Raw genomic sequence first — 23,145 nt, 5'->3', positions numbered from 1 at the left:
GGAGTCAAGTCACGTGAGCCGGGCTGCGGAGCCCCGCTCCGCGCCGTCATGGTGGCCCCGATGTACGGCTCTCCCGGCGGCCGGCTGGCCCGGGCGCTGACGCGGGCCCTGGCGCTGGCCCTGGTGCTGGCCCTGCTGGTCGGGCTGTTCCTGAGCGGCCTGACGGGTGCGATCCCGATCTCGGGACGCCAGTGGGGGCCCAAGGGGCCGGTCCCTCCCGACTCCCGCAGCCGCTCGGTGCTCCTGGACGCCGAGACCGGCCAGCTCCGACTGGTGGATGGCCGCCACCCGGATGCCGTGGCCTGGGCCAACCTCACCAACGCCATCCGCGAGACCGGGTAAGGGTTGGCCTGACCTCGCGCGGGACCGGCTGGGGGAGGGGGTTGCACGGCCGCGGGGCCTCGCCTGCCCCTAGGGCAGTGCTCCTGGCTCCCTGGGGGTCAGTTTCCCCGCCTCTTAGGTTGCAGCACAGTCACCTGGACCAGGTCCCTGGTTGGATCGGGGCTAATGCAGTATCCCTCAGCTCGTGGGGATCAGTCCCTCGCCTTCAGCTAAGGGTGTGACAGTACCTCGGTTACACTAGAGACTAGATCCCTGCCACCCAGGCCCCAGTGCCTCCGTCTGGATCAGGTCCGCGGAGCACCGCCCCCCCACCCCCACCCCCGCCATCCCTACCCCGCCTCTGGGCCAGAAGGCTTGTGATAGCTCTTCAAGGGAGAAACTCTCACTTCCTTGACGGTGGCTTATACCCCGTGGGTGCCTTCCTCTTGCCTCTGTTCCAGAACGAGGGCAGCAAGACTCGCCTGGATTCTAGGCCAGTGTGAAAACCCAGGATCCTTAAATTCATGTAGACCCAGATAGTATTTTTGCTGGGGCTCTGCTCCTTCTTTCTCTCCTCCCTCCTGGTGCAGGCGAAAGTTGCTTTCTGAGATAGTACCAGCCAAGTGCTCCGTCCTTGGTAGTCATGATTAGCTGTTGTTCTAACCCCCACTGCCTGTGTGAGCTTCCTTGTCTGGGGCTCACATTTTGAGGGTATGCTCTGGCAGGGAGGTTGGGTGGTACCCTTCTCAGGCCCTGTACCATTCATTCACTCACTCACCTGATGTACTTGGCCTTGGGGACACAGAGCTGAGCAAGATGGGTCTTCATTCAGAAGGGGAGACAGTGCCAGAAGGGTAACCTGAGTCAGTGGTAGTGGGGAAAATCCACCTTAAAGCCTTGTCAGCCGCGCTCAGGCCCTGGATTAAGGCTATGCTGGGGATTTTAGTGTACCCTGCATTCCCCTCTTCCACCTATCCATTTTGCTGGCATGCATTAATTCCTGCAGGTGTTGGAGAAATACAGGACACGGAGGACATCCCCATTTTGATGCTTTATGGCACTGGGGAGGGTATTAGATAGAGGGAAGATTATGAAGAAGGGATTTGCCGTAGATGTAGGAGGTGGGTGGGGCTAATCTGGGAAGGCTCCTGGGAAGAGGAGGCCACAGAGTCTGCTAGTTACTATCTGTGGGGGGAGCTAGAGCTCTGTGGCTCTGTGGCTCTGAAATCTGGTGACCCATTCTCTGCTGACTCACACGTGTTTTTGGCCCTGTGTAGCAAAACCAAGAGGGCATGACAAATCTCTGCTTCCACACTAGCTAGGAAGGAGGCACGGAGGTGAGGTCCAGGTTGGGGAGGGGGCCTTGTCCTACTGGAGACCCCTACTGGGCTGTGTTGCTCTGAATTATGGAAAGAGGGCTTCCTTGATGACTGTGCTGGATGGAGAGCTCTTTGTGGCCCAGCTCCCTTGCTGTGTGACCTTGGACAAATCACTTTGCCTCTCTGAACCTGTTTCCTCTCTTAAAAGTGAGGCTTGAAGGGAAATTCAGTGGGAGCACAGAAAGCACCTGTGTTTGTTTACTGAAGGAAGGAATGAGTGAAAGAGAAAGGAGCAGGTGTCCTCTGCCCCCATTTTATAGTTAGGGACACTGAGGAATGAGGCTAGAGCCCAGGTCTCTTCCACACTTCTCGCCCTCACATCCCGTTTCCAGCATCCTTTCTGTCCAGTTGGCCCCTTTAGCCCTGGGGGCTGTGCTGTAGAGAGAAGGTATTAGAAACCCCTATTTTGGGGTGGCTCAGGGGGTTAAACGTCTGCCTTCAGCTCAGGTCATGATCCCAGAGTCCTGGGATCAAGCATCACATTGGGCTCCCTGCTCAGTAGGGAGTCTGCATCTCCCTCTGGCCCTCCCCTCTGCTCATGCTTGCTCTCTCACTCTCTCCCAAAGAAATAAAATATTAAAGAAAAAAGAAAAGAAGTTTTCATATTGGAAGCAGGGAAACTGAGACCCTTAAGATTGACCTCTTAGAACTTAGGGATAAGATGAAAGAAAGACATCTGAGGTTTCCTGGCTCCCGATCAGCAGAACCTCTGAATTGTGGGTGATTGTCTCATTTTTCAAAGGATGAGGGCCAGGGATTTGACTCTTCTGTTTACCTGGATTGGGGATCTCTCCTCTTCCTGTCCCCCAGAATTGGCCACGGGGGATCCTGGGATTGTCAGGATAAATCCTATGTCCTCTCCCCCCCGTGGTCTGTCCTCTTTCATTTGTGTGTATCTGACCTTGGACAACACTCCCCATGAACCCTGAAACGTTGAGGATTTGGTGCTTGGCCATCAGAGGTGCCCCAGGAGGCAGGGCCTGCGTGTTTGGTTCCAGCCTTGATTCTGGGGAGGCTGGACCCCTTCAGCCCTGCCTGACTCCCCAGCCAGCTGGTTGACACAGATCACGAGTCACCGTGGAGCTGGGGCAGGAAGTGAGTGCCAGTAAGAAGGAATTACCCTATTAAGAAGCAGGGAACCCGCTTAAATCCACCAGCTAAGAAGCAGCAGCCCAGTCCAGTAAAGTTGGTAGATACCATCCGGCTGTTCTTGGAAGTCAGAAAAGGTGAACCTATGCCGCCAAGAGTGAGAAGGACTGGTAGCCACAGATTAAGGTAGGCGAGTGTGTCCACGGTGCACTGTCCCCCGAAGCAGGGTGTGGGGACCAGAGGAGGTGTGTGATGCCCTGCTAGCACACAGCAGTGGTCTGGTTTTCCTCAAATGTGGCCTCTTTAGAGGAGTCATCAGGCATTAGGCCCCCGTGACATAAAATCCCAGTGTGGCCCATAGACTCTCCAGAAAAAGAAAAAAGATTGGAGAAAGAGATCAGTGCTGCCAGCTTCTTATTTTTTTTTGAGTAAGTGCATTAAAAACAAAACAGAACTGCATTTATTGACCTCTGTTAAATTTTCTCTTCTAAAAGATCAGCTATTTTAGAATCAAGTGAGCAGAAAGGACATGTTCTTTCATAGAGAACAGTCTAATGGGTACATTTCAGTTTAGAAACGAATGTTTCTAAACTCTCGTGGTTTTCTTTTGACTGGGGATGGGGAGTTTTGCAAAGTTTTCAGTTGGCACAGCAGTGAGGGACTCTAGAGGCCATTTGCCCTAGTTCGAGCCTCCCTGTTTTACAGATGGGGAGGTCGAGGCTGGAAGGGCCAGGAAGTATAGTGTAGAGCAGAGTTTTAGGTTTACTCTCAGACCGATCTAGGTTCCTATCTTCGCCTGCCTTATCTCTGTGGTGGGGATGGTGAGAACCCTGCAGAGTTGCGGGGGTGGAGATGGGGGGTGGTGAGGTGGCGAGGAATCATTTGATTAGGCTTCGGGCCGAGGCAACAGAGGGATCCTCAGAGATCAACCTCGGGCTCTGGCACTGAAGTCTGGTGGCTTGAACAAAACCTCTTATATGGGAACGCCCCCCACTCAAAGTGTTCTGGAAAGATGGGGGAAACCCATCTATCTAGGTTTTCTGAGGACTCGGGCAAAGTCACTAAAACCCATCTAAATGGAATCCACCCCCCCCCCCCCAGTTGCCCTCTGGAACAAGGCAGCACACAAGGAGATTCCGGGGGTGGGTGTGATTGTTAGACAAATAATTAACCTTTCGTGGTTAAAAAAAAATCCCAGCAGTTTAGAAAAGTGAGACAGGATGTATGAGGTAAGTTCTCCCATATATAACCACTGTTAGCTCTTTCTTCCAGAACTTTCTATGCATAAATAGGCCTAAATGTGCATACTATGTGTAAGCACAGGTATGCATGCGTGCTTGTGTAAAATGCTGTCATACACAGTGTTGTCCTGAGTCTACCATTTATCCTTCTCTGATCCTATTTTTTTCTTTTTTTTTAATGTTGTCTCTGACATCTTGTCAGCACATGGTACCTCTTTCTCATCACAGCAGTTGCCCTGCTATGTCATTACCTGCTTACATGCCAGCCCCCCTCCCCTCAGCCACCCGTCACCCCTGCATTAGCCTTGGGAAGGCCAGGCCTGAATGCCATTCACTCTGGCACTCCCTGCCCTCCATGTCTGGCACCCGGTAGGCTCTCAAAATGGCTTACTTGATGAAAGTATCAGGTGAGCGTGTTTTGATCGTTTTTTCCTCTCTAGAGTCCTCCCTGGCCACAGCCATTCTCGCCCTGGAGCTCTTGGGTGGTTGGCTGCCTGCCCATGAGACTGTCCTGGCAGATCCTGGCTCTGCCTTGGTTTGGAGATTCTTCTTGGTGCCCCTGGTTTTTTTCGTGGAAATTGCCTTAACAAATGTTTGTTCCTAGTTACAGAAGCCACCTGGGCGAATAGTTTTGTGTCCTAGGAGCAAGAATGAAATCCAGAACCATAAAGGAAAGGATGGATAGGATTGGCTGCACAAAACCCCCCCAAAACCTCTATAGGGTAAAAGCAAAAGCAAAAAATTCAATTAAATCAATTAAAACACAAACATATTTTCAATATTAGTGACAAGCAAAGGGCTAATGTATACATAGAGAACTTCACGAATCAATAAGAAAAGATAAACACAATGGAGAAAAGTGACTCAGGCACTTGAAGCAAAGAACTATAATTGACCAATAAAAATTCAAAAGCAAGTGTAGGGGGCGCCTGGGTAGCTCAGTTGGGCAAGAGTCTGACTCTTGATCTCAGCTCAGGTCTTAATCTCAGGGTTGTGAGTTTAAGGTCCGCGCTGGGTGTGGAGCCTACTTTCAAAATTAATTAATTAATTAAATTTTAAAAATTAAAACAAATGTAATTGAAGTAATTAAAGGATTATAATTAAAACAACACAACTGTGTTTGTGTTTTTCCACCGTTGCCTTGGCAAAGATGAGAAAGATTGGTAGGAATCATTTCAAGCAAGGGAGTGGGCAGACAGGACCGGGTACGTTGTGGGGGGGGTAGCGCACAGCCCGGTGTGGGAGTGGGCTGGTAGTGTTGGCCTCACCCGGCCATTAGTTAGAAATCCAGTGTCTCGGGCCCTGCCCCAGATCCTGATCCGAGTCTGCCTCCAAACCAGGTCTTCAGGTGACATGGCTGCACATCTGAGTTTGGAAAGTGCCGCTTCCCAGAAGGAGCAGGAGCCTGGAATTGAACCCCAGCCCTGTCCTTTGCCAGCTGTGTAAGCTTCGGCAAATGTATCCGCTCATGTCGGGCACCAGTGCCTTGGAACGAACCACCCGCCAAACCTGCTGGCTTCGCAAATAACCAAGGGTTATTGAAGGATCCGGGGGGGCAGCAGGGCAGCTCTGCTTCATGCCGTGGGTCTGCTCCGTGTTTCTCTCATGTCCCTGAGAGCAGCGGGCGGCCGGGGCGTGTTCTCCTGCAGGTAGCAGAGGCGTAGCAGAGCAAGTGGAAACAAAGGAGGCTTCTCAAAGGGTCGTCTTCGACCTGGCACACAGGCATTGCCCTCCATTGGCGAAAGCAAGCCAGATGACTGAGCCCAGATTGGTGGGGCGGGGACGGACTTGGACGTGGGTAGAAAGGACCTCAAGGCCACACGGCAGAGGCCCCGGATAGGACGAGGGCAGCAGCGTGGGCTTCCTCGCTTGCGATGCCCTGTGCCTTCATCACCTCCTCTTCTGTGCTGCGGGGAACAGCAGTGCCTGCCTGGTAGGATCATGGGGTTGTCGCGAGGATCGAATGAGTCCGTGGACAAGAAGTGACTAGAATGCCGTCTGGCCCAGAGGAAGCCCTCGGTTGACCCCGACTGGTGTGATGGTGGAGGCTGGGACATGGATTAGTACAGCTCTGGGCCGGCGGCTGTTTGTCAGTGCTTATAAAGTTAAAAATACCTGTGCCCTTTGACAAAGCATCTACCCTTTGAGAGATTTCCCCTGACATGTGCACAAAGACAGACAGACGGCCATTCACATAAATGTCCGTTCCTCACTGCGTCTTTTATGGTTTAACACTGGAAATGGCCGTGTGCCCAGCCTAGGGCTGGCTGTGTGTGTGCCGCCTGGGCTGACCAGTGTCCACTCCCCTCTCCGTCTAGGTGGGCCTTTCTGGAGCTGCGCACGAACGGCCGCTACAATGACAGCCTGCAGGCCTACGCCGCGGGCGTGGTGGAGGCCGCCGTGTCTGAGGAGGTAAGGGCCAGGTCGGGGAGCCTGAGGCTCCCGCCTCCCACCCCACCCGGCGCGCACCCCCGGAAGCTTGGAAGGGTCCTGAGATGAGGTGTGTGTGGTGGGGTTGAGTGGGAGGGCTGCTCCCACCCTCCATGTCGTTGGGCAGCAAGAGCTCACGTGCATTCCCTAAAAACTTAGGCTAGGTACTGTTTGATGCATATGAAATCATGAAGCCCAGTAGCGAAACATACGGACTGAAATGTGCAATGTTATTCATCCCTCTGAGCCCCACTTCCCAACCCCTGCCCCCAGAGGCACCATCCCCCTAAATGTCTGTTCATTCATTCATTCATTCATTTATATTGAGATATAATTCACATGCCATAAAACTCACTATTTGAAAATGCACAATTCAGTGGTTTTTAGTGTATTCACAGGGTTGCCCAACCATCTCCAATACCCAATTCCAGAACGTTCTCACCGCCCTAGAAAGAAACTCCATACCCATACCTCCCCTCTCTCCCTCACCCCAGCCCCTGGCAACCATTAACCTACATTCCGACTCCATGGGTTTGCTGATTCTTGACATTTCATGTGAGTGGGTGGTCTTGTGTGTCTGGCTTCTTTTCCTCAACATCGTGTTTTCCAGCTTCATCCCCGTTCTGGACCGTGTCAGTCCCTCACTCCTTTTTGTGGCCCAGTAATACTGTCTTGTATGACGGACCACATTTCATTTATCCCCGCATCCGTGGGCAGACTCTTGGATTATTTCCACTCTCTTTCGTTAAACTGGTTTAATCACGTGTGCTGAATCCTCAGGCAACATACCGTTCTGCTGTACTCGATCTGGGGTTTTAGAAAAGTGCGAACCTCCATTTCAGAAGGTGGCCCGTAGCAGAAGTGGGTGAGTTGTCACAGTGACAGCCAGTCCCCCGCAGTGTGGGTGGAGGTGTGACAACCACTTGGAAAGGTCATTTGGCAGTGGTGGCCTTGAACCTGCACATGCCCTAGGGCCGCTGAGCACCATGTGATGGAGCTTTGGGAAGGAATCGGCAGTACAGACGCCTCCCACAGGCTGGCTGCTGAGCGGGAAAGAGCAGGTGACAGATGACTGCACACAGGGGACACCCTGTGGTGAAACTCACACTTCTCATTCTGACAGCTGGCAGGGACCTGGACGTCCAATTGGGACCCTGATGTCTGTGGAGCTACTCAGACGCTGGGCCTGGCGGGTGCTGCTTGGGGTATAGTGAATGAGCAGGAGTCTGTCTCTCGAGGGGCCCCTAGCCTGCCAGGAACTGAGGCAAGGCCCCAGGGGCCCTGCTATGAGGAATCCCGGACATACATACCAGGAGCCTGGCCCATGAGAGCCTCAGCCCTCACACTGGCCTCCCCGCCCTACCGAGCGAGGCGTGACCAGCCCAGTGAGGCCCAGAGAGCTGAAATTACTTACCCAGGGTCACACAGCCAGTGAGCAGAGGGGCCAGCATTCAAACCCAGCTCTGTCTGACCAGAGTTTCTGTTTCTAAGCGTTTTGCTCGGCTGCCCCCTACCCCGCCCCCCCAGCCTCACTGGCCTGGGAGCTTCTCCTGAGTAGTGATTGTGTCCTGTCCCCAGCTGTGACCCCTGCACCAGGCCAGAGCCTGAGAGAGGACAGGCATTTGGGAAATGCTTCTGGAAGTACTGGAAAGCTGCATGGAGGAGGTGGCATCTCTTTGAGGCCTCTAGGGCAGAGGAGAATTTGGATGTGTTTCAGGGAGATGGCAGTGTAGCAGGGGAGTCCCTAAGCGATCAGTCTTGGGGTACAGGGTGCTGCCACCATCCCCTCACTGGCCTGTGTGTTTTGGGAATATTTCCAGCGTGGTGAGGGGTGTGGCTGGAAGCTAACCCGCCAGCCTTGGCCCCGTGAGGTCTGTGCTTTGGGAAATTACAAATCCACACATTTCCAGGGTTCAGATCTTGACTCTGCTTCATTGTCTGGAGGACCTTGGGTAAGTTAGTCACCTGCCCGTGCCTCAATGTCTTCAGCTATAAAGCAGGGATGGTGGGGATAGCACTTTCCTTCCAGAGTTGCCGTGAGGTTTGCACAGGTCTGTTCATACAGAGTGCCATTCTTGTGAGCTCTGGGCATGGACCCCTTCCCTGTAGTGCCACAATATAGGGGACGTCCCTCCCCCTGCTGGAATGCCAGCTGGGTGCATTTGAGATTCTGGGCCAGGCCTGGCTGACCTCAGCCGGGCTCACCCGTGCTTCTGCGGTCAGCTGGCAGTTTGGAGAGGGGGCAGCTGAGTGGCTTAGAATGGTCTCCTTCATGCGTCTGGGGGTTGGCTCTCTGTCAGCCGGGGTGACGGGAGTGATGGGGCCGATGGGGCCGACATGGTCTTGAACCTGCCAGCAGGCCAGCCCAGACTTGTTCACGTGACATCAGGCCACTTGAGGGCTGGCTGAACCGGTCCGGCATTCACTTGCACATGTGTCCATTGTAAGTTCCCTGTTGTGTCCTCGGGGCTTAGGACAGGACGTGGTAGGGGTGTGAAAGTCGTACTTTGTTGACTGACCAAATACATCTGTAGCTTGGGGGTCTCCGGTAGCCGAGGAGGCCTGGTCTAGAACAGACTTGGAATGCTAAAGTCTCTCAAGAGAGGGGGATGTCCAGAAGCATTGGGCCCTGATGGGACAAGAGTGGGATGGGTGAGAAGGGTCCTGGGGGGGAAGAGAACCCGCGTGCGCAAAGGCGTGGGCCTCACCAGGGCACTGTGGTTCTCAGAGGCCTGGCTGAGGTTGAGGAGTCTGAGCCCGAGTGGGGAATCAGCGGGGTCCCTGGCAAGGCTGGCAGCCCGCCCCCCCTGCACCTGCCCTCGCACACCTTGCCTGCCCCACAGCTCATCTACATGCACTGGATGAACACGATGGTGAATTACTGTGGCCCCTTCGAGTACGAAGTCGGTTACTGCGAGAGGCTCAAGAGCTTCCTGGAGACCAACCTGGAGTGGATGCAGGAGGAGATGGAGCTGAACCAGGGGTCCGCTTATTGGCATCAGGTGGGTGCGGCCCCCACGCGCCGGGGGGGCTGCTCTCGGGGTCTGCTCTCGGCACCTGCCACGGCTGCGGCTGCTGCTGGCCCGGCTGGCCGGCTCCCTGTCTCGCCAGCCCCTCTTCGCCAGCCCTTTCCCCTCCCTGCCTTCCCCTCTCTTCAGCCGTCTAGCCATCCATCCATCAGTCCTCCCTCCATCTGTCTGTCCATCCATCCAGTCTTCCCTCCCTTCCTTCTTCTCCCTCTGTCCCTCCCTCCGAGCCACCCACCCACCCAGCCAGCCGTCAGCCTCCCATTCATCCCCCTCGCTCCCTGTCCGCCCCTCCTTTCCATGCAGCCATCCGCGGCGCTCGGCTGTCCGCACACACACCACACACAGGCTTATCCATCTTCCTCCCTCGCTCTCACCCGCCCGCCACCCACTGCCCGTCGTAGGCCAGCTCCGTTCTCCCACCAGCCACCGCCCCAGCCACTGACATACCTCCTTGGGTTGCCTGTCCAGCTTCCCGCCCACCGTCTACCCGTCTGCCCACTGCCCACTACACTTCTTCCCATTCACTCGCCCCGTTGTCTGTCTGATTCATTCCCCACCTGCCTCCTGGCGATCGGGGCCCCTGCAGGTGGTAGTCTGTCCATCTGTAGCTCCACCACCGCTGCTCGCTCTCCCCACCTGGGGCCGTCTGGTTCCCCGGGGACGATGCCCGCGCCCCTTTTGCGCCCTCGATCCCTAGGCTCATCTCCTGCTGACCTCCTGCTCTGTGGTCCAGCCTCCCTGACCTCCTGGTTCCTTGAACAAGATGTGTTTCCTCTTGCCTCGGGGCTGATGACCTGCTGCCCCTTCTGCCCAGAGCACGTCCTCCCCGCCAACCTCTGTCCCGTCCCCACACTTACCTGTGGCGCTATAGTGAGGGACTCAGAGTCTGTCTTCAGCGAGACCCGAGCCCTGTGAGGACAAGGCAGGGATCAGTCTTGCTTTGTTCACCACAGGATCTGAGGCGCCTAGCGCGAGGGCCAGCACATAGTAGGTGCTTTACATGTAAAGATTGGTTGAATATATATAGATGAAGGAATGGATCTGTCTTGTCCTGTCTGTGCATCCAGGCTCCGCACCTGACTGGACATCTGTCATTCTGCCCACCCTGCCCTCCACCTGGACGATTGCTTCTCTGTCCCTGCCTCCCTTCTGCCTAACTTAGCAGCCGCGTATCCATCTCTCAATGCTGTCTGACTGTCTGTCCATGTATCTTACCCTTTTGTCCATCTGTCCATCCCTGCTTCAGATGCTAACAAAGTGCCTGGTGTGTACCCAGAGCCGACCACGGCCGCTCGGGGACCCCGTGACGATCTCCCTAGCTAGAGAATAGTGACAATGACAATGGGACGAGTCAGCTAGTGAGACATATGCCTGGAGTGGCAGCGCAGCCAGGAGCTGAGCTCAGAATAAGGAACAGTTGACAGTGGGTCAGGGTCGGCTGGGAGGCTTTTTGGAGGAGGGGGCTTTCAGCTGGGCTCTTAAGTGGGGGTAATTTAGATTGGCAGAGGGCAGAAACATCTAGTTAGCTAAGCGATGGCAAGAGAGTGCTTGGCATGGAGGGCTAGGTGAGGGGGGATCAGGGCTGTCTAGATCCTGGAGGGTGCACCGGGGCCCCTCACATTGTAAGAGAAGGCGTGAGCCCTAGGGGGAGAGGCCTCACCCCACCTGTGCCCCTCCCCCTAGGTGCGGCTGACCCTCCTGCAGCTGAAAGGCCTCGAGGACAGCTATGAAGGCAGTATGACCTTTCCAACTGGGAGGTTTACCATCAAACCCTTGGGGTTCCTGTAAGTGCCACTCCCGGAGCGGACAGGGTAGGGGAGAGGGCCATGCACCTTATTGTCAGACAGACCTGGATTCCCGTATGGGTTCTGCCTCCTCCTGGCCCAGCCTCGGACCGCTCACCTAGCCTTCCAGAGCCTCAGCTTCCTCCTCTGTGAACGGGGCATGGAAACAGGCTGCCGGCAGGCCGGTGTGGTAACCTTCTAGCATCCTGCCCTCCTCAGCTTGTTGCAGCTCTCGGGGGACCTGGGAGACTTGGAGCCTGCCCTGAATAAGACCAAGACCAAGCACATTATGGGCTCAGGCTCTTGCTCTGCCCTCATCAAGCTGCTGCCTGGCCAGACAGACCTTCTGATCGCCCACAACACCTGGAGCTCCTACCAGAACATGCTGCGCATCATCAAGAAGTACTGGTTCCAGTTCCGGGAAGACCCCCTAGGTGGGTGGACGTGGGTATGTCCGTGTGTGTGAGTGTGCGTGCGGGGCACACAGTGCAGGGGGTGGGGGTTGCTGGGACCTGTGGGCCTTGGCCCTGTGCACACCATGGAACCATTCTAGGCGTCCACCTTATTGTTGACATCTTGGTTTCTTTTAGTTCCTTATCACAAGGCGTATCAGTTTCCTGCTGCTGCGTAACAAGTCTCCCCAAATTTAAAACAACAAAAGCTTAAAACACAATCATTAATTTTTGCTCAACGTGTCTGTGGGTCAGCCGGATAGTTTTGTTATGCTGGGCCAGGCCTGGCTGATCTTGGCTGAGTCACTGATGGTTCTGCGGTCGGCGACTGAGGCTGGCCTCCTCCGCGTGTCGGGGGGTGGCTCTCTGCTGGGTGCAGGGGCAGCTGGGTGAGCTGAGGCTTATTCAGGTGACATCTGAGCGGGGCAATGTGGAAGGCCTCTTGAAGGCTGATTGAAATGGGTACAACCCTCTGCTGCTCCAAGCAAGGCAAGTGGCCAGCTCTGATTTGAGAGGAGGGGAAAACAGAGCCCAGCATCTGATGTGAGGAGTCACAGGGTCCCATGGCGGACAGTAGGGACGCAAGCTTGGGCGGACTTGCAGCAGACACTCAGGGCAAATGCTCAGCTACACAATCAATGCATGAAGACATGAATACACCCTTCCTGTCAAATGTGAAAACTTCGCAGCTAAGGCCCGAGTACCCCAGCGTGGCGATCTCCTGCAATCCCGGGCCCCAGTGTCCACCCCAGAGGTAGCCACTGCCAGATGTTTGCAGTACCTCCTTCTTGGCGAAACTTAAAATTAAATCCATTGTTGCCAGAAGTTGGCAAGTCCCCCTGCTAATGATGGCAGTACCGGTTAGCGCTGTCACTTGGAGAAGAACCCCGTCGGTATCTGATAAAATTCAAAATCTGTCACTCCTGTGGTCCAGCAGTTCTTGGCTCAGATCTGTCCCTAGGGAGCCATTTTGCCTTCTGCACAGCGATGGTGTACAGGATGTCAACTACAGTAATGGTCGGGAAACAAGCTCATGTCCATGAACTTAAGCAGATTTCTGCGTTGACATGTACACAGAGAAGCGTGCACATCACACGAGTACGGCTGCAAGTGTTGCTGCCTGTGTGTACCCAGACTGAGAAATAGAACTTTCCCAGCCCCCCTGCAGCTGCTCTCCTGGCCCTTTCCAGGCACGTATCCCCACCCCCAGCGTAATCTCCATCTGCCTTCTTACAGCGTAGATGTGGCGTGCCTGACTTTGCATGTTACGTGCACGGGCTTGCTTGTGTCTGACTTCTGTTGTCTAGCGCAGTGGCTGTGAACTTTATTCGTGTTGTTGTTTGTAGCCACAGATCTGTCCGGTTCATTGCTCTAGATCCATGAACATTGTAGTCTCTTCCGACGAGAACCTTTGTGAGGAAGTGCCTGGCTGGCTCAGTCCGCAGAGCACGCAACTCTTGGATCTCGGGGTTGTGAGTTTGAGCTCTGTGTTGGGAGTAGCGATTATTTAAACAACGAAACGAGGGGCGCCTGGGTGGCTCAGTGGGTTAAAAGCCTCTGCCTTCGGCTCGGGTCATGATCCCAGGGTCCTGGGATCGAGCCCCACATCGGGCTCTCTGCTCCGCAGCGAAGCCTGCTTCCCTCTCTCTCTCTGCCTGCCTCTCTGCCTGCTTGTGACTTCTGTCTGTCAAATAAATTAAAAAAAAAAAAAAGAAAATAAACAACGAAACGAAAACCTACATAAGTCATACACATAGGGTATAGGAAATTGGAAAATGCACTAAAACATTCATATACAATCAGAATCACTTGAACACCCCGTAACTCACAGGAGATAATTTCTGTGAATATCTGGTTCTGTTTTTCTTCTAAATGAAATGTTCCTTATTTTCCCATTTGTTTTCATTGATTTTTATTATGCTAGTAATATGTGAATGTATTCTTGCTGATGCAAGTTCCAGCAATGCAGATAAAGAAATATATCTCTTGTGATACCCTTCTTCCAAATTCTAGACCTTCCTAAGGGAATACTTGCTGCCATTTTGGTTTGGATCTGTCTAGACTTTGGATTTTTAGGATGCACTTCTATTGTGTATATATGAACCTTTTTTTTTTAGTTAATAGGCTCTATTTGTTAGAAAAGCTAGAGGTTTACAGATAAATCAAGTAGATAATACAGAGAGTTCCCGTATACCTCCCCGCTCCTTTCTCCTGTTATGTGTTGCATTGGCGTGGTACGCTTGTTATAATTATCTGTCAATGTCAGTACGTTACTCTCAGTGGAAATCACAGTTGACATTCAGGTTCACTGTGAATAGTATGGTTGTACGGATTTTGGTAAAGGCACAATGGTGGGTATCTACTTTTATGGTTCTATACAGCAGTTTTGCAGCCCTAAGCAGTTCGCTTTCTGGATTTTTTTTTTTTTTTTTTTTTTTTTTTAAATAAGACCGTAACAGATGGATGGTTTGCAGTCTGCTCTCTTTGCTCAACAGCCGGCCTTGGAGGATTTTGGATATTGTCATGTTCAGTCCACCTTCTAACCACTGATACTAAACTTTAACAAGTTCTCGACTGAGGATTTGGGCCATGTCCGGGTGTTTGGTGTTTTTGGTTGGGGCTGTGGCAAGACAAGTGGGAACCCTAGGTTAAAAGATGGACATAAGTAGGGGTGCTTGGGGGGCTCAGGCGCTTAAGCATCCAATTCTTGATTTTGGTTCAAGTTGTGACCTCAGGGTTGTGAGACGGAGCCCCATGTCAGGCTCTGTGCTGAGCACAGCATCTGCTTGTCCCTCTCCCTCTGCTCCTTCCCCCACTTGCTCTCTCTCTCAAATAAAATCTTAAAAGAAAAAAATATGAAGATGGGGATAATTAGTGGTGCCTAGGTGGCTCAGCTGGTTAAGTGTCCAACTCTTGATTTCAGCCCAGGTCTTATCTTGGGGTTGTGAGTTGAAGCCCAGCATTGGGCTCCTCGCTGGGTGTGGAGCCTACTTAAAAAAAAAAAAAAAAAAAAAAAGATGGGTATAATTAAATATTTTAGTCTCTGGATACATACAGCCAAATTGCCCCCCAAAGTGGCTGGTCTGGTTTACACCTGTCCACGAGTCTATGAGCGTGTCAACTTTCCCCCAAATTTGCCAGCACTGGGTGTTATATTCATTTCAAGCTTTTTCAAGTTTTTCATTCTGTTTTTTTCATTTTTCATTTCAAGTTTTTTCATTCTGAGAGGTGCTACATGACATCCTGGGCTGAGCCCCACCCCCCGGGCCCGTATTAACTTTACTGATGGCTAGTTTACACACACCTTTAGGATGTCTATATTGGGAGGTCTGGACACACACATGCAGTCCTGTGACCGCCGCTCAGTAAAGAGTGCCCCTTTATAGTTATTCTTCAGGTAGCGACTCTTCTGGTTTCTTTCCCGTTAGGTAGTTATGCCTATTCTAGAAGAGAAAAACAAACAAACAAAAAACCTGCATTACTTTTTAAAAATTTTTCTGGTAGTAAAAAAATTATAATTTAATTGAGGTGAAATTCACACGGCGTAAAGCGAACAATTCAGTGGCATTTAGAATATCTGCAGTGTGTGTGTCCCATCACCCGTATCTTGTTCCCGGATACCTTCATCACCCCGGAAGGAAACCCCAGGAAGCCATCATTCCCCAGTCCCCCTTCCCACCAGCGGCTCATGGCCTGGTTTGCTAAAATATCAGAACGGATGGAGGCTCCCCCAAGACCAGCTGCTCTCCTACCTGGAGCCTCTGGCTCTTGGGTTGGGGTGCGGGGATCCCCAGATGGGTTTGTCTGACCTGTACCCCCACCCCCTGCTGGGCTCACTCTCCTCCCCCACCCCGCCGCCCCCCTGCAGAGAACTCTCCCCTGGCTCCGGGCAACAAGGTGGTCTTCTCGTCCTACCCTGGCACACTCTTCTCCTGTGACGACTTCTACATCATGGGCAGCGGGCTGGTGAGTGTCCCTCCCATGTGACCCTTCTCTCCCAGGGGTTTTGGGTCACCGGGCAGCTCTGGGCAGGTGGGTAGATATAGCGCCCGCCCTCTCCACCATCCCGCGCTGGGCCTCTTCTGCTCTGGTGCTTGGACCACTGGGGAGCGGCGGGTTGATTCTTACAAACAGATTCCCAGTCCCTGTTGGTCGGGGCTGCCAGATCCGGCATTCTCCCTGGACTCGGCATTCTGAGCCAGCTCCTCAGCCTTCGCTGCACTTGAGGGGCCCTTTTGCAAAATCTTTGACCTTGACCTCAGTGACCTAGTTTGTTTGGCGGTCTTTAGCATAAGCCATCCCTCCCTCCCCCGTGCCCTGCTGTTTCTCATCCTGCCTCCGCTCCCTCTAACCCCGGCCAGGTTTTCTGAATAAATGCTGTTTACAATGTGTTGTTTTTATCGGTTTTCCTGGCTGGGGTCCAGGCTCGTTTAGAAATCTGTTCCTGGCACCCCTCGCCGGGGCACTGAGCCCTGAGATTGCAACATGCGGAGGAGAGGAAAACATTGCCCTAAAAACACCCTCCAAGCAGGAGGTGCCAGTTTCCCTGCGGCTCGGCGACAAGGGGCTCTTTCCTTTTCTTGCTGCCTTCTGAGAGCAGCGGGGGGCTTAGTCCCCTGGAATGGGGAAGGAGGCGTGAGAGGACCAGGTGGTAACTGAGGGGACCCCCTCGCTACGGTCTGGCTGGGGCAAGGAGGGGACCGTCTGGGGAAGAACAGCTGAGAAGGTCTCACCCAGTGACCTGGGAGGGGTCCCAGCAGGAAACGTACCTCCCACCGGGGTCTTTAACGGTGGCTAAGCCACAGACCCCTTTGGCAGAATCTGGGGGTGCTGTGAACCCCTTCTCAGAATAACATTCTCAGATGCAGACACCAAAATACATGGGATCATAAAGGAAACCAGTGATATTAAAAGGTGTTTGGCGAAATATTACATAAATAACCTTTTAACATTATATATGCGCTGCTTTGTGAACTTAGTAAATCACAGGCTCTCGGAGCGGATGTGCTAACTACCTTAATTTCGAAGGAACGGGGCACATAAGTGATATTTTGAGACGGGTGCAACCCTGTCGTATGGTGGGAACACATCTGATTTCTGTTGGTGACGGTCTCAGGTACCACTCACGTCACGGTGGCGGGTCACCGGTGCTCACGGTGCAAGGAGATACTGAATGCAGTTTGGCAGCGGTGGGAAGGAAGAGGTGGTGTTTTCCCCTGTAAGTCTGCAGACTCCCTAAGTACAGCCCCAGTTTCAGAACTCCCCCATCCTGGGAGGGGAAACTGCCTTCCAGGGCTTTCTGGGCCGCATTGATCTGAATCCTGGCAGTGGCTCTGGAGAGCCAGAGTGGCTGGTTGAGGGACAAGGGAGGTACAGGCCGAAAGGAGTGGAAGAAAGTGTTCTCACCTGGGTATTGCTGTTAAGAGGCTTGCCTTCCAGATTCTTCCTTTTAACATCATATTTATGGTTCTTGCTATCTTTTAGCTGGTTTGGGGGCTTTGCATAAGAGAGGAGGAAGCGTGCTAATATCCTGCCATAGAGGAGAGGACATTGATTTAAGAGCTGGAAGTTTGCTGATGGAATCTTGGCCCGTCCACTGACCAGCTGTGACATTTGGCACGTCTCTTAGCTTCTTCAGGCCTCAGTTTACCTTTCAGTAAGAAGGAGCATTAGTAGCCATGCTGTGTTTTTCCCAGGAGGGCTGGAAGAGGTCGGTGAGACTGTGATGGTCTGCCAGGCTCCCAGCTTCGAGTCGGCTGATTTTCTCCACAAAACTGCAAGAAAGGGTAGAAATGGGATGCTGTCTCTCTGGGGGAAGAGTTGATTGACTCGGTTGGAGGACTAGGTCCATAGGAGCAGTGCCATTGACTCTCCCAGGGGCTCTTTCCCAGGGTAAAGCTGGATGCATGATTGTGAATTTCTCTCGGTGCTCAGCCAGGGAACCAGTAGGAATGTGCACCCAAAGCAGCACGTGAGGTTTCGAAAAACTAATCAATGTACGGACCCTGACTGATCAGCACTGCCACTTGGTGACAGCATGCCCTCATCCTAAGTGAGGGGGCCCTTCTGTGCAGCACCCCCTTGGCCCTCCCACAGGTGACACTGGAGACCACCATCGGCAACAGGAACCCGGCCCTCTGGAAGTATGTGCAGCCCAAGGACTGTGTGCTGGAGTGGTTGCGTAATGTGGCGGCCAACCGCTTGGCCTTGGACGGGGACGCCTGGGCAGACATCTTTAAAAGGTTCAACAGTGGCACGTGAGTGGGCTCCCAGCACTTAGAAATGGGCCAATTTCCCCATTGACAGAGCCCAAGGGACGTGGCACCAGGGCCACACACTCCCCATACCCTCTGCAGAGCCCTCTCATGGTTCCTGCTGGAGGTAGAAGGTGTCTTAAAGTCTTCTCCCTTGTTTTATACTTAGGGAAACGGGGGCTTTTTCTCTCCCCTGCAGGCTCTCCATCTAGGGAGAGGCCCTCAGAGGGAAGCCAGGAAGTGAACTTGGGATTTGAGGGCCCTGGAGGTGGGAGAGCTGTCTGAGCAAGTGGGCATGCGTCAGTGGGGGCCCTCTGAGCCGGAGACATTGGAGCTAGATAGTGCAGGGACTTACAATGTCGGGCTGAAGAATTGACCTGTATTCCTATAAGCACTAGGGAGCCGTAGCCTTCTCTGGAGCAGACAGACAGCATGATGGGAGCCGAGGACACCTGGTCAAGCTGCACTGTCAGGGTGACAGATGTCAGTTCACCCTCCCCCCCAGTGCCACTTCTTTCTCTTGATTGCTGGTGGCGCGGGGCCCTGGGGCTGCAGGGAGGCTGGGGCAGTGGCCCCAAGGTGTGTTCATTCCTCCTTCCTTCCCGGCAGGTACAACAACCAGTGGATGATTGTGGACTACAAGGCATTTGTCCCTGGCGGGCCCAGCCCCGGGAACAGGGTGCTCACCGTCCTGGAGCAGATCCCGTGAGTAGCCTGGAAAGGAAAGCAGGGGGTTCCGGGGCTGCCTAGGCGAAGGTCTGGATGCACGCCGGAATGTGTGTGGGAAGGTGACCATCTAAGGAAGGCCAGGTGGGAGGGGGAGGCAGCCTTGGGCTGCGGTGGAAGATCCAGGACTTAATCTACCTCTGGGCAATGGGGAGCCGCGTGGGGTTCTTGAGCAGGGCAGTGCCCACAGGTGCCGCTCTTCTCACCAGTCTTGCTCCATCTCTCTTCTTGGTCCCAGGGGCATGGTGGTGGTGGCCGATAAGACCTCAGAACTCTACCAGAAGACCTACTGGGCCAGCTACAACCTACCGTATGTCCCCACCCGTACCCATGCCTCACCCCTACTCAGTTCTCCTTGCTGGTCAGGGGTTCTTCCCTGCGTGATGTTTTCAACCCACAGAATGAAGAAACCACCTTGGCCTTTCTTTGGCTGAGAGTAGTGGGACTTTGGGCTGTGCCCACGGGGGGAGGGTCGGGGGTGGCCAGGCTCAGGTGCCGCCCCCGCTGGGTCTCCCCCATTAGGTCTGCTGTAACCAGGCCGCACGGCCATCACCTCCGGACACTCACTGTACCCTACCAATGAGAGATTTCCTCCTTACAACCAGTGCACAGTCGCCATGACCCCCATTCGCATTTCACAGACGAGGAAACTGAGGCCTCTAGCAAATGCCTAACTTTCCAAACAAGGTGCGTTCCCCAGCTGTTCAGCAGTGAAGTCCGCATCTGAACCATGTCTCTTGGACCACAGAGCCCAAGCTTGGTCACCCCAGTGAGCCACCTCCCAGCACACACAGAAGACATGACTGTCACTGTCCTGTTGTGGTTGTTAGTGATCTTGTTCTGGTGTGACCACCCCTCTGTCTTCCCGCGCACAGCCAGCACGGGCAGGGGCAGTAAGTGACCGTCCTTTCCCCCCCGTAGGTATTTTGAGAGTGTGTTCAACGCCAGTGGGATGCAGGCCCTGGTGGCCCAGTACGGGGACTGGTTCTCCTATGATGGGAGCCCCCGAGCCCAGATCTTCCGACGGAACCAGTCGCTGGTGCACGACCTGGACTCCATGCTCCGGCTCATGAGGTGCGTGGGGGAGCGTGTGCCGCGAGTCCCATAGAGCTTTACACGCGCTTCACTGGCCCCCGTGTGTAAGCCTCACTACGAGCCCGGGGGTTGCAGGGCAGTGGCCAGCTGTAAGCACACGTTACAGGTGTGGGTGCTGGCCCGCTGCTGAGTGGCCCCCTGGAGCTGGGCACCAGCCAGAGGAATGGCCCGAAGCAGGGAGCCCCCGCTGTGGGAGATGTGAGATCCGTCAAGCCCTCTCGGGGATGTGGGCACGGAGGGTGGAACGGGCTGAGCCCCCAGCCCTGCTGTGAGGGGCAGGATCTAGCCCAGATCGGGGGTGGGGGCCCCAGAGGGTCTCTGGAGGAAGGGCTGCCTCGGCGGATGTGAGGACAGGCGTGGAATGGTGGGGTGAAGAGTGAGGGAAGCTGGGCACCTGAACGCAGGTGGCTTGTGTCCGGGGCTGCCACCAGTGGGAGCTTGGCCTCCCCTGCCCGGCACGCCTGATGCCCCCTCCCTTCCCACATCCAGGTACAATGACTTCCTGCACGACCCCCTGTCCCTGTGCAAAGCCTGCAACCCCCAGGCCAACGCAGAGAACGCCATCTCGGCCCGCTCTGACCTGAACCCCGCCAACGGCTCGTACCCTTTCCAGGCCCTGCACCAGCGCTCCCATGGGGGCATAGACGTAAAGGTGCTGCCCCACCCCGGGCCTGGGGGCAGGGGGTGGGCTGGGGTGGTGTCATCGCTGCGGGGCACGGGGTGGCGGGGGTCAGAGCAGATGGCGGACCAGGGGGCAGGGTTGGCACGGGGCTGCGGGTGGGGGCCAAGTTAGGGCTGGGGTCAGGGCCGTCTGGATTGGGGCAGCTCGGAGCCCAGCCCAGGCTGGTGCTCAGTGACCTCTGCCCTGGCTTCCAGATGACCAGCATGGCGCTGGCCAGGGCCTTTCACATCGTCGCAGTCAGTGGGCCTACGTGGGACCAGCTGCCTCCGTTCCAGTGGAGCTCCTCGCCCTTCAGTGGCCTGCTGCACATGGGCCAGCCTGACCTCTGGAAGTTCTCGCCCATCGAGGTCTGGTGGGACTGACTCTCCTTCTCTGCCCTGCTGACAGCCACTGGGGCCACCCATCGGCCGCCAACCTGACCTCCTGCCCGCCCCCTCTGTGGCCTTCGTCCCCTGCTGTGCCCAGATTGGGGGGCCTGGGTCTGCCAGGTTCACTGGCCTCCGGATCATCTCCTGGTTGGGATGCGCGGCCTGATGGGGCCCAGCACTGACTCGCTCGCTCCCCTTCAGTGAGGGAGTGCCTCCCTTGTCCCCCGCCTCTCTGCATCTCTCTCTCTCCTCTGTCTCCTTCTCTCTTTCTCCTACGCTGGAGCCCTGTCCTCATGCTGCCTCTTCTTGAGGGCTTGGGAGGGGTCCTCGGATGGGGTTTGGGGCCTCTGGTGGAGCAGGAGGGGACATTTCCAGTTCCCGCCTCCCAGTGCCAGTGGCTCTGGGACTTGTGGGGTTTTGGCCCAAGACCTGGGCATTGCCTCTGATTGGCATCGGTCCTTCCGTCTCCCAGCCCCAGCTGCTCTGCTCGCTCGGGAAGTAGCCCCTTTGTTTCCCCTTCTGGACAGCTTCCCTGAGGACAGAAACTTGAAAACAAACAAAACCAAAGTTTCTGGCGACTTGAGGCTGGAGGGGCCTTCGGGGCAGAGAAGAGTGTCAGCCTCTCTCCTGCAGCCTCGTGCCCTCTGCCCCCAGCTTGGGCCTGCCCCTGGCCTCCGGGCAGTGCCCACAGCTCCCCTGCTGTAGGAACCAAATTGCAGACTGTGCTGCCATTAAATGAGAGGCTGTGGCCCGTGTGCTGTGCATTTTTAGATAGTGGGGGAGGCTGGGCTGGTGCCCTTTGTCCTCCCTGGTTTGGGTTCTACACCATCCACCCATGCATCCTCCTGTCCATTCTTCTGTCTGTTCATCTGTCCGTTTATTCGTCTGCTGACCTGCCTACCCATGTCCACCTGCGGTCTTCCATTCATTCATCCATCTACTCATCTGTCCGTCCATCCACACAGCCACCCAGCCACCCGTCCATTCACCTACCTGTCCATCCATCCATCCATCCGTCCATCCATCCGTCCGTCCATCCGTCCGTCCGTCCATCCATCCGTCCGTCCGTCCGTCCATCCATCCATCCACCCATCCATAGATCCATCCATTTTCTATCTACTCACCTATTCATCTGTCATCCATCTATCCATCTACCTATTCATTTATCTATATCTGTCCATCCATCCATCCATCCATCCATTCAGATGTTCTTGAGCACCTATCCCAGGGCCTTGGTAACCAACAAGACTTTCCCAACTTCCACTGTGGGATACAGGCCGACACGAAACAGAGTCTCTCCCCATCTGATCCTAGCCAGCTGGTTGACCCCAGCCCTCCACGCCTCAGCTCTTCTAGTGGACAGAGGTGTAGGCGTTGCCTCTTTGGGGGGTTTTGTGCTGACTCAAGTGGGACAGTCGAGGCTGGAAGCAACCCTGTTCCGCACAGGCTTTCTTGAACTGAGCACCACTCTGTCCCCCAGGAAGAACTCTGGGGCCAAGGGACGGATGGTTTGCTGTCTCTGCCTGCCCGCCCTTGATGTCCCATCACCTATAAAATATGTTTCTGTCCCTCCTGGCTGGAAGTCAGTGGATGAGCCTGTGTCCGGGGTGGGTTTGGGGTGGGCTTGACACTCTCCCCTGAATCTCCCAGTCCCTGCTGGTAGTCGGGGTGGGCAGGGGCTCTGCAGACCCGTGTGGATCTGCATCATGTCCTGAGGGACTGCAGGGGGTCTCAAGCTGCACTCTGACCTTGGGGACTCAGTGAATTGCGTGGGGCTGCTGGGGTTGGTGTGGTGGCGCCCCTTCCCAGACCTCGAGGAGCCCCCCCCCCCCCCCCCCCGCAGCAGCGCCCTGTTTCCTGTCAGCAGCGCTCTCCTGGGAAGAGGGTTTCAGGTCTGAGAGGCTTGGCATGGCATTCTTCTCAAGTCCAAGTCCGCTCCTTCTGAATCCCTGAGACGGGTGTCCAGTGTCAGTTTACACCCCCCCCCCAGTCGGGGGGGGGGCTCATTGCTCTGCTCCCATTGGTTCTGTGATCAAGTCATTCTGATAGCAGGATGGACTTCTGGCTCCAACGAGGCAGCCCTTGCCCCAGCTCTTGCTCACCTTCCTCCCTTCCTGCTTCCGGCCTCCCAGCATGCAGGCCCAGCTGGGAGCAGGGTTCCCGGCCCCCACAGCCATGGGGCGCCAAGGTTCTAGGGGGCAGGGGTTAGGGGGCAGGGCTACAAGCAGGCAGGTGCGGGGCGAGGAGGGAGGGAGGCAGATGGTGATGAAGGAGAAACTTAAAGGATCTTCATTT

The 23,145-nt window shown here is 55.0% G+C and overlaps 1 protein-coding gene across 1 annotated transcript; it reads left to right on the top strand.

Annotated features, from left to right (window-relative positions):
* On the top strand, positions 1–21,598 carry PLBD2 (phospholipase B domain containing 2). The gene is made up of 12 exons (XM_059139300.1): positions 1–338; positions 6,349–6,442; positions 9,304–9,462; positions 11,173–11,273; positions 11,493–11,707; positions 15,594–15,691; positions 17,822–17,982; positions 18,589–18,684; positions 18,944–19,015; positions 19,627–19,779; positions 20,290–20,452; positions 20,677–21,598. The coding sequence occupies exons 1-12, from the start codon at positions 49–51 to the stop codon at positions 20,842–20,844; spliced, it is 1,770 nt and encodes a 589-aa protein (XP_058995283.1). The 5' UTR covers positions 1–48; the 3' UTR covers positions 20,845–21,598.
* The last annotated feature ends 1,547 nt before the right edge of the window (positions 21,599–23,145 follow it).

The sequence above is a fragment of the Mustela lutreola genome, chromosome 11 (genome assembly GCF_030435805.1).
Source record: "Mustela lutreola isolate mMusLut2 chromosome 11, mMusLut2.pri, whole genome shotgun sequence".
Classification (NCBI taxonomy): Eukaryota; Metazoa; Chordata; class Mammalia; order Carnivora; family Mustelidae; genus Mustela; species Mustela lutreola.
This window is presented reverse-complemented; position numbering and strand designations above follow the sequence as displayed.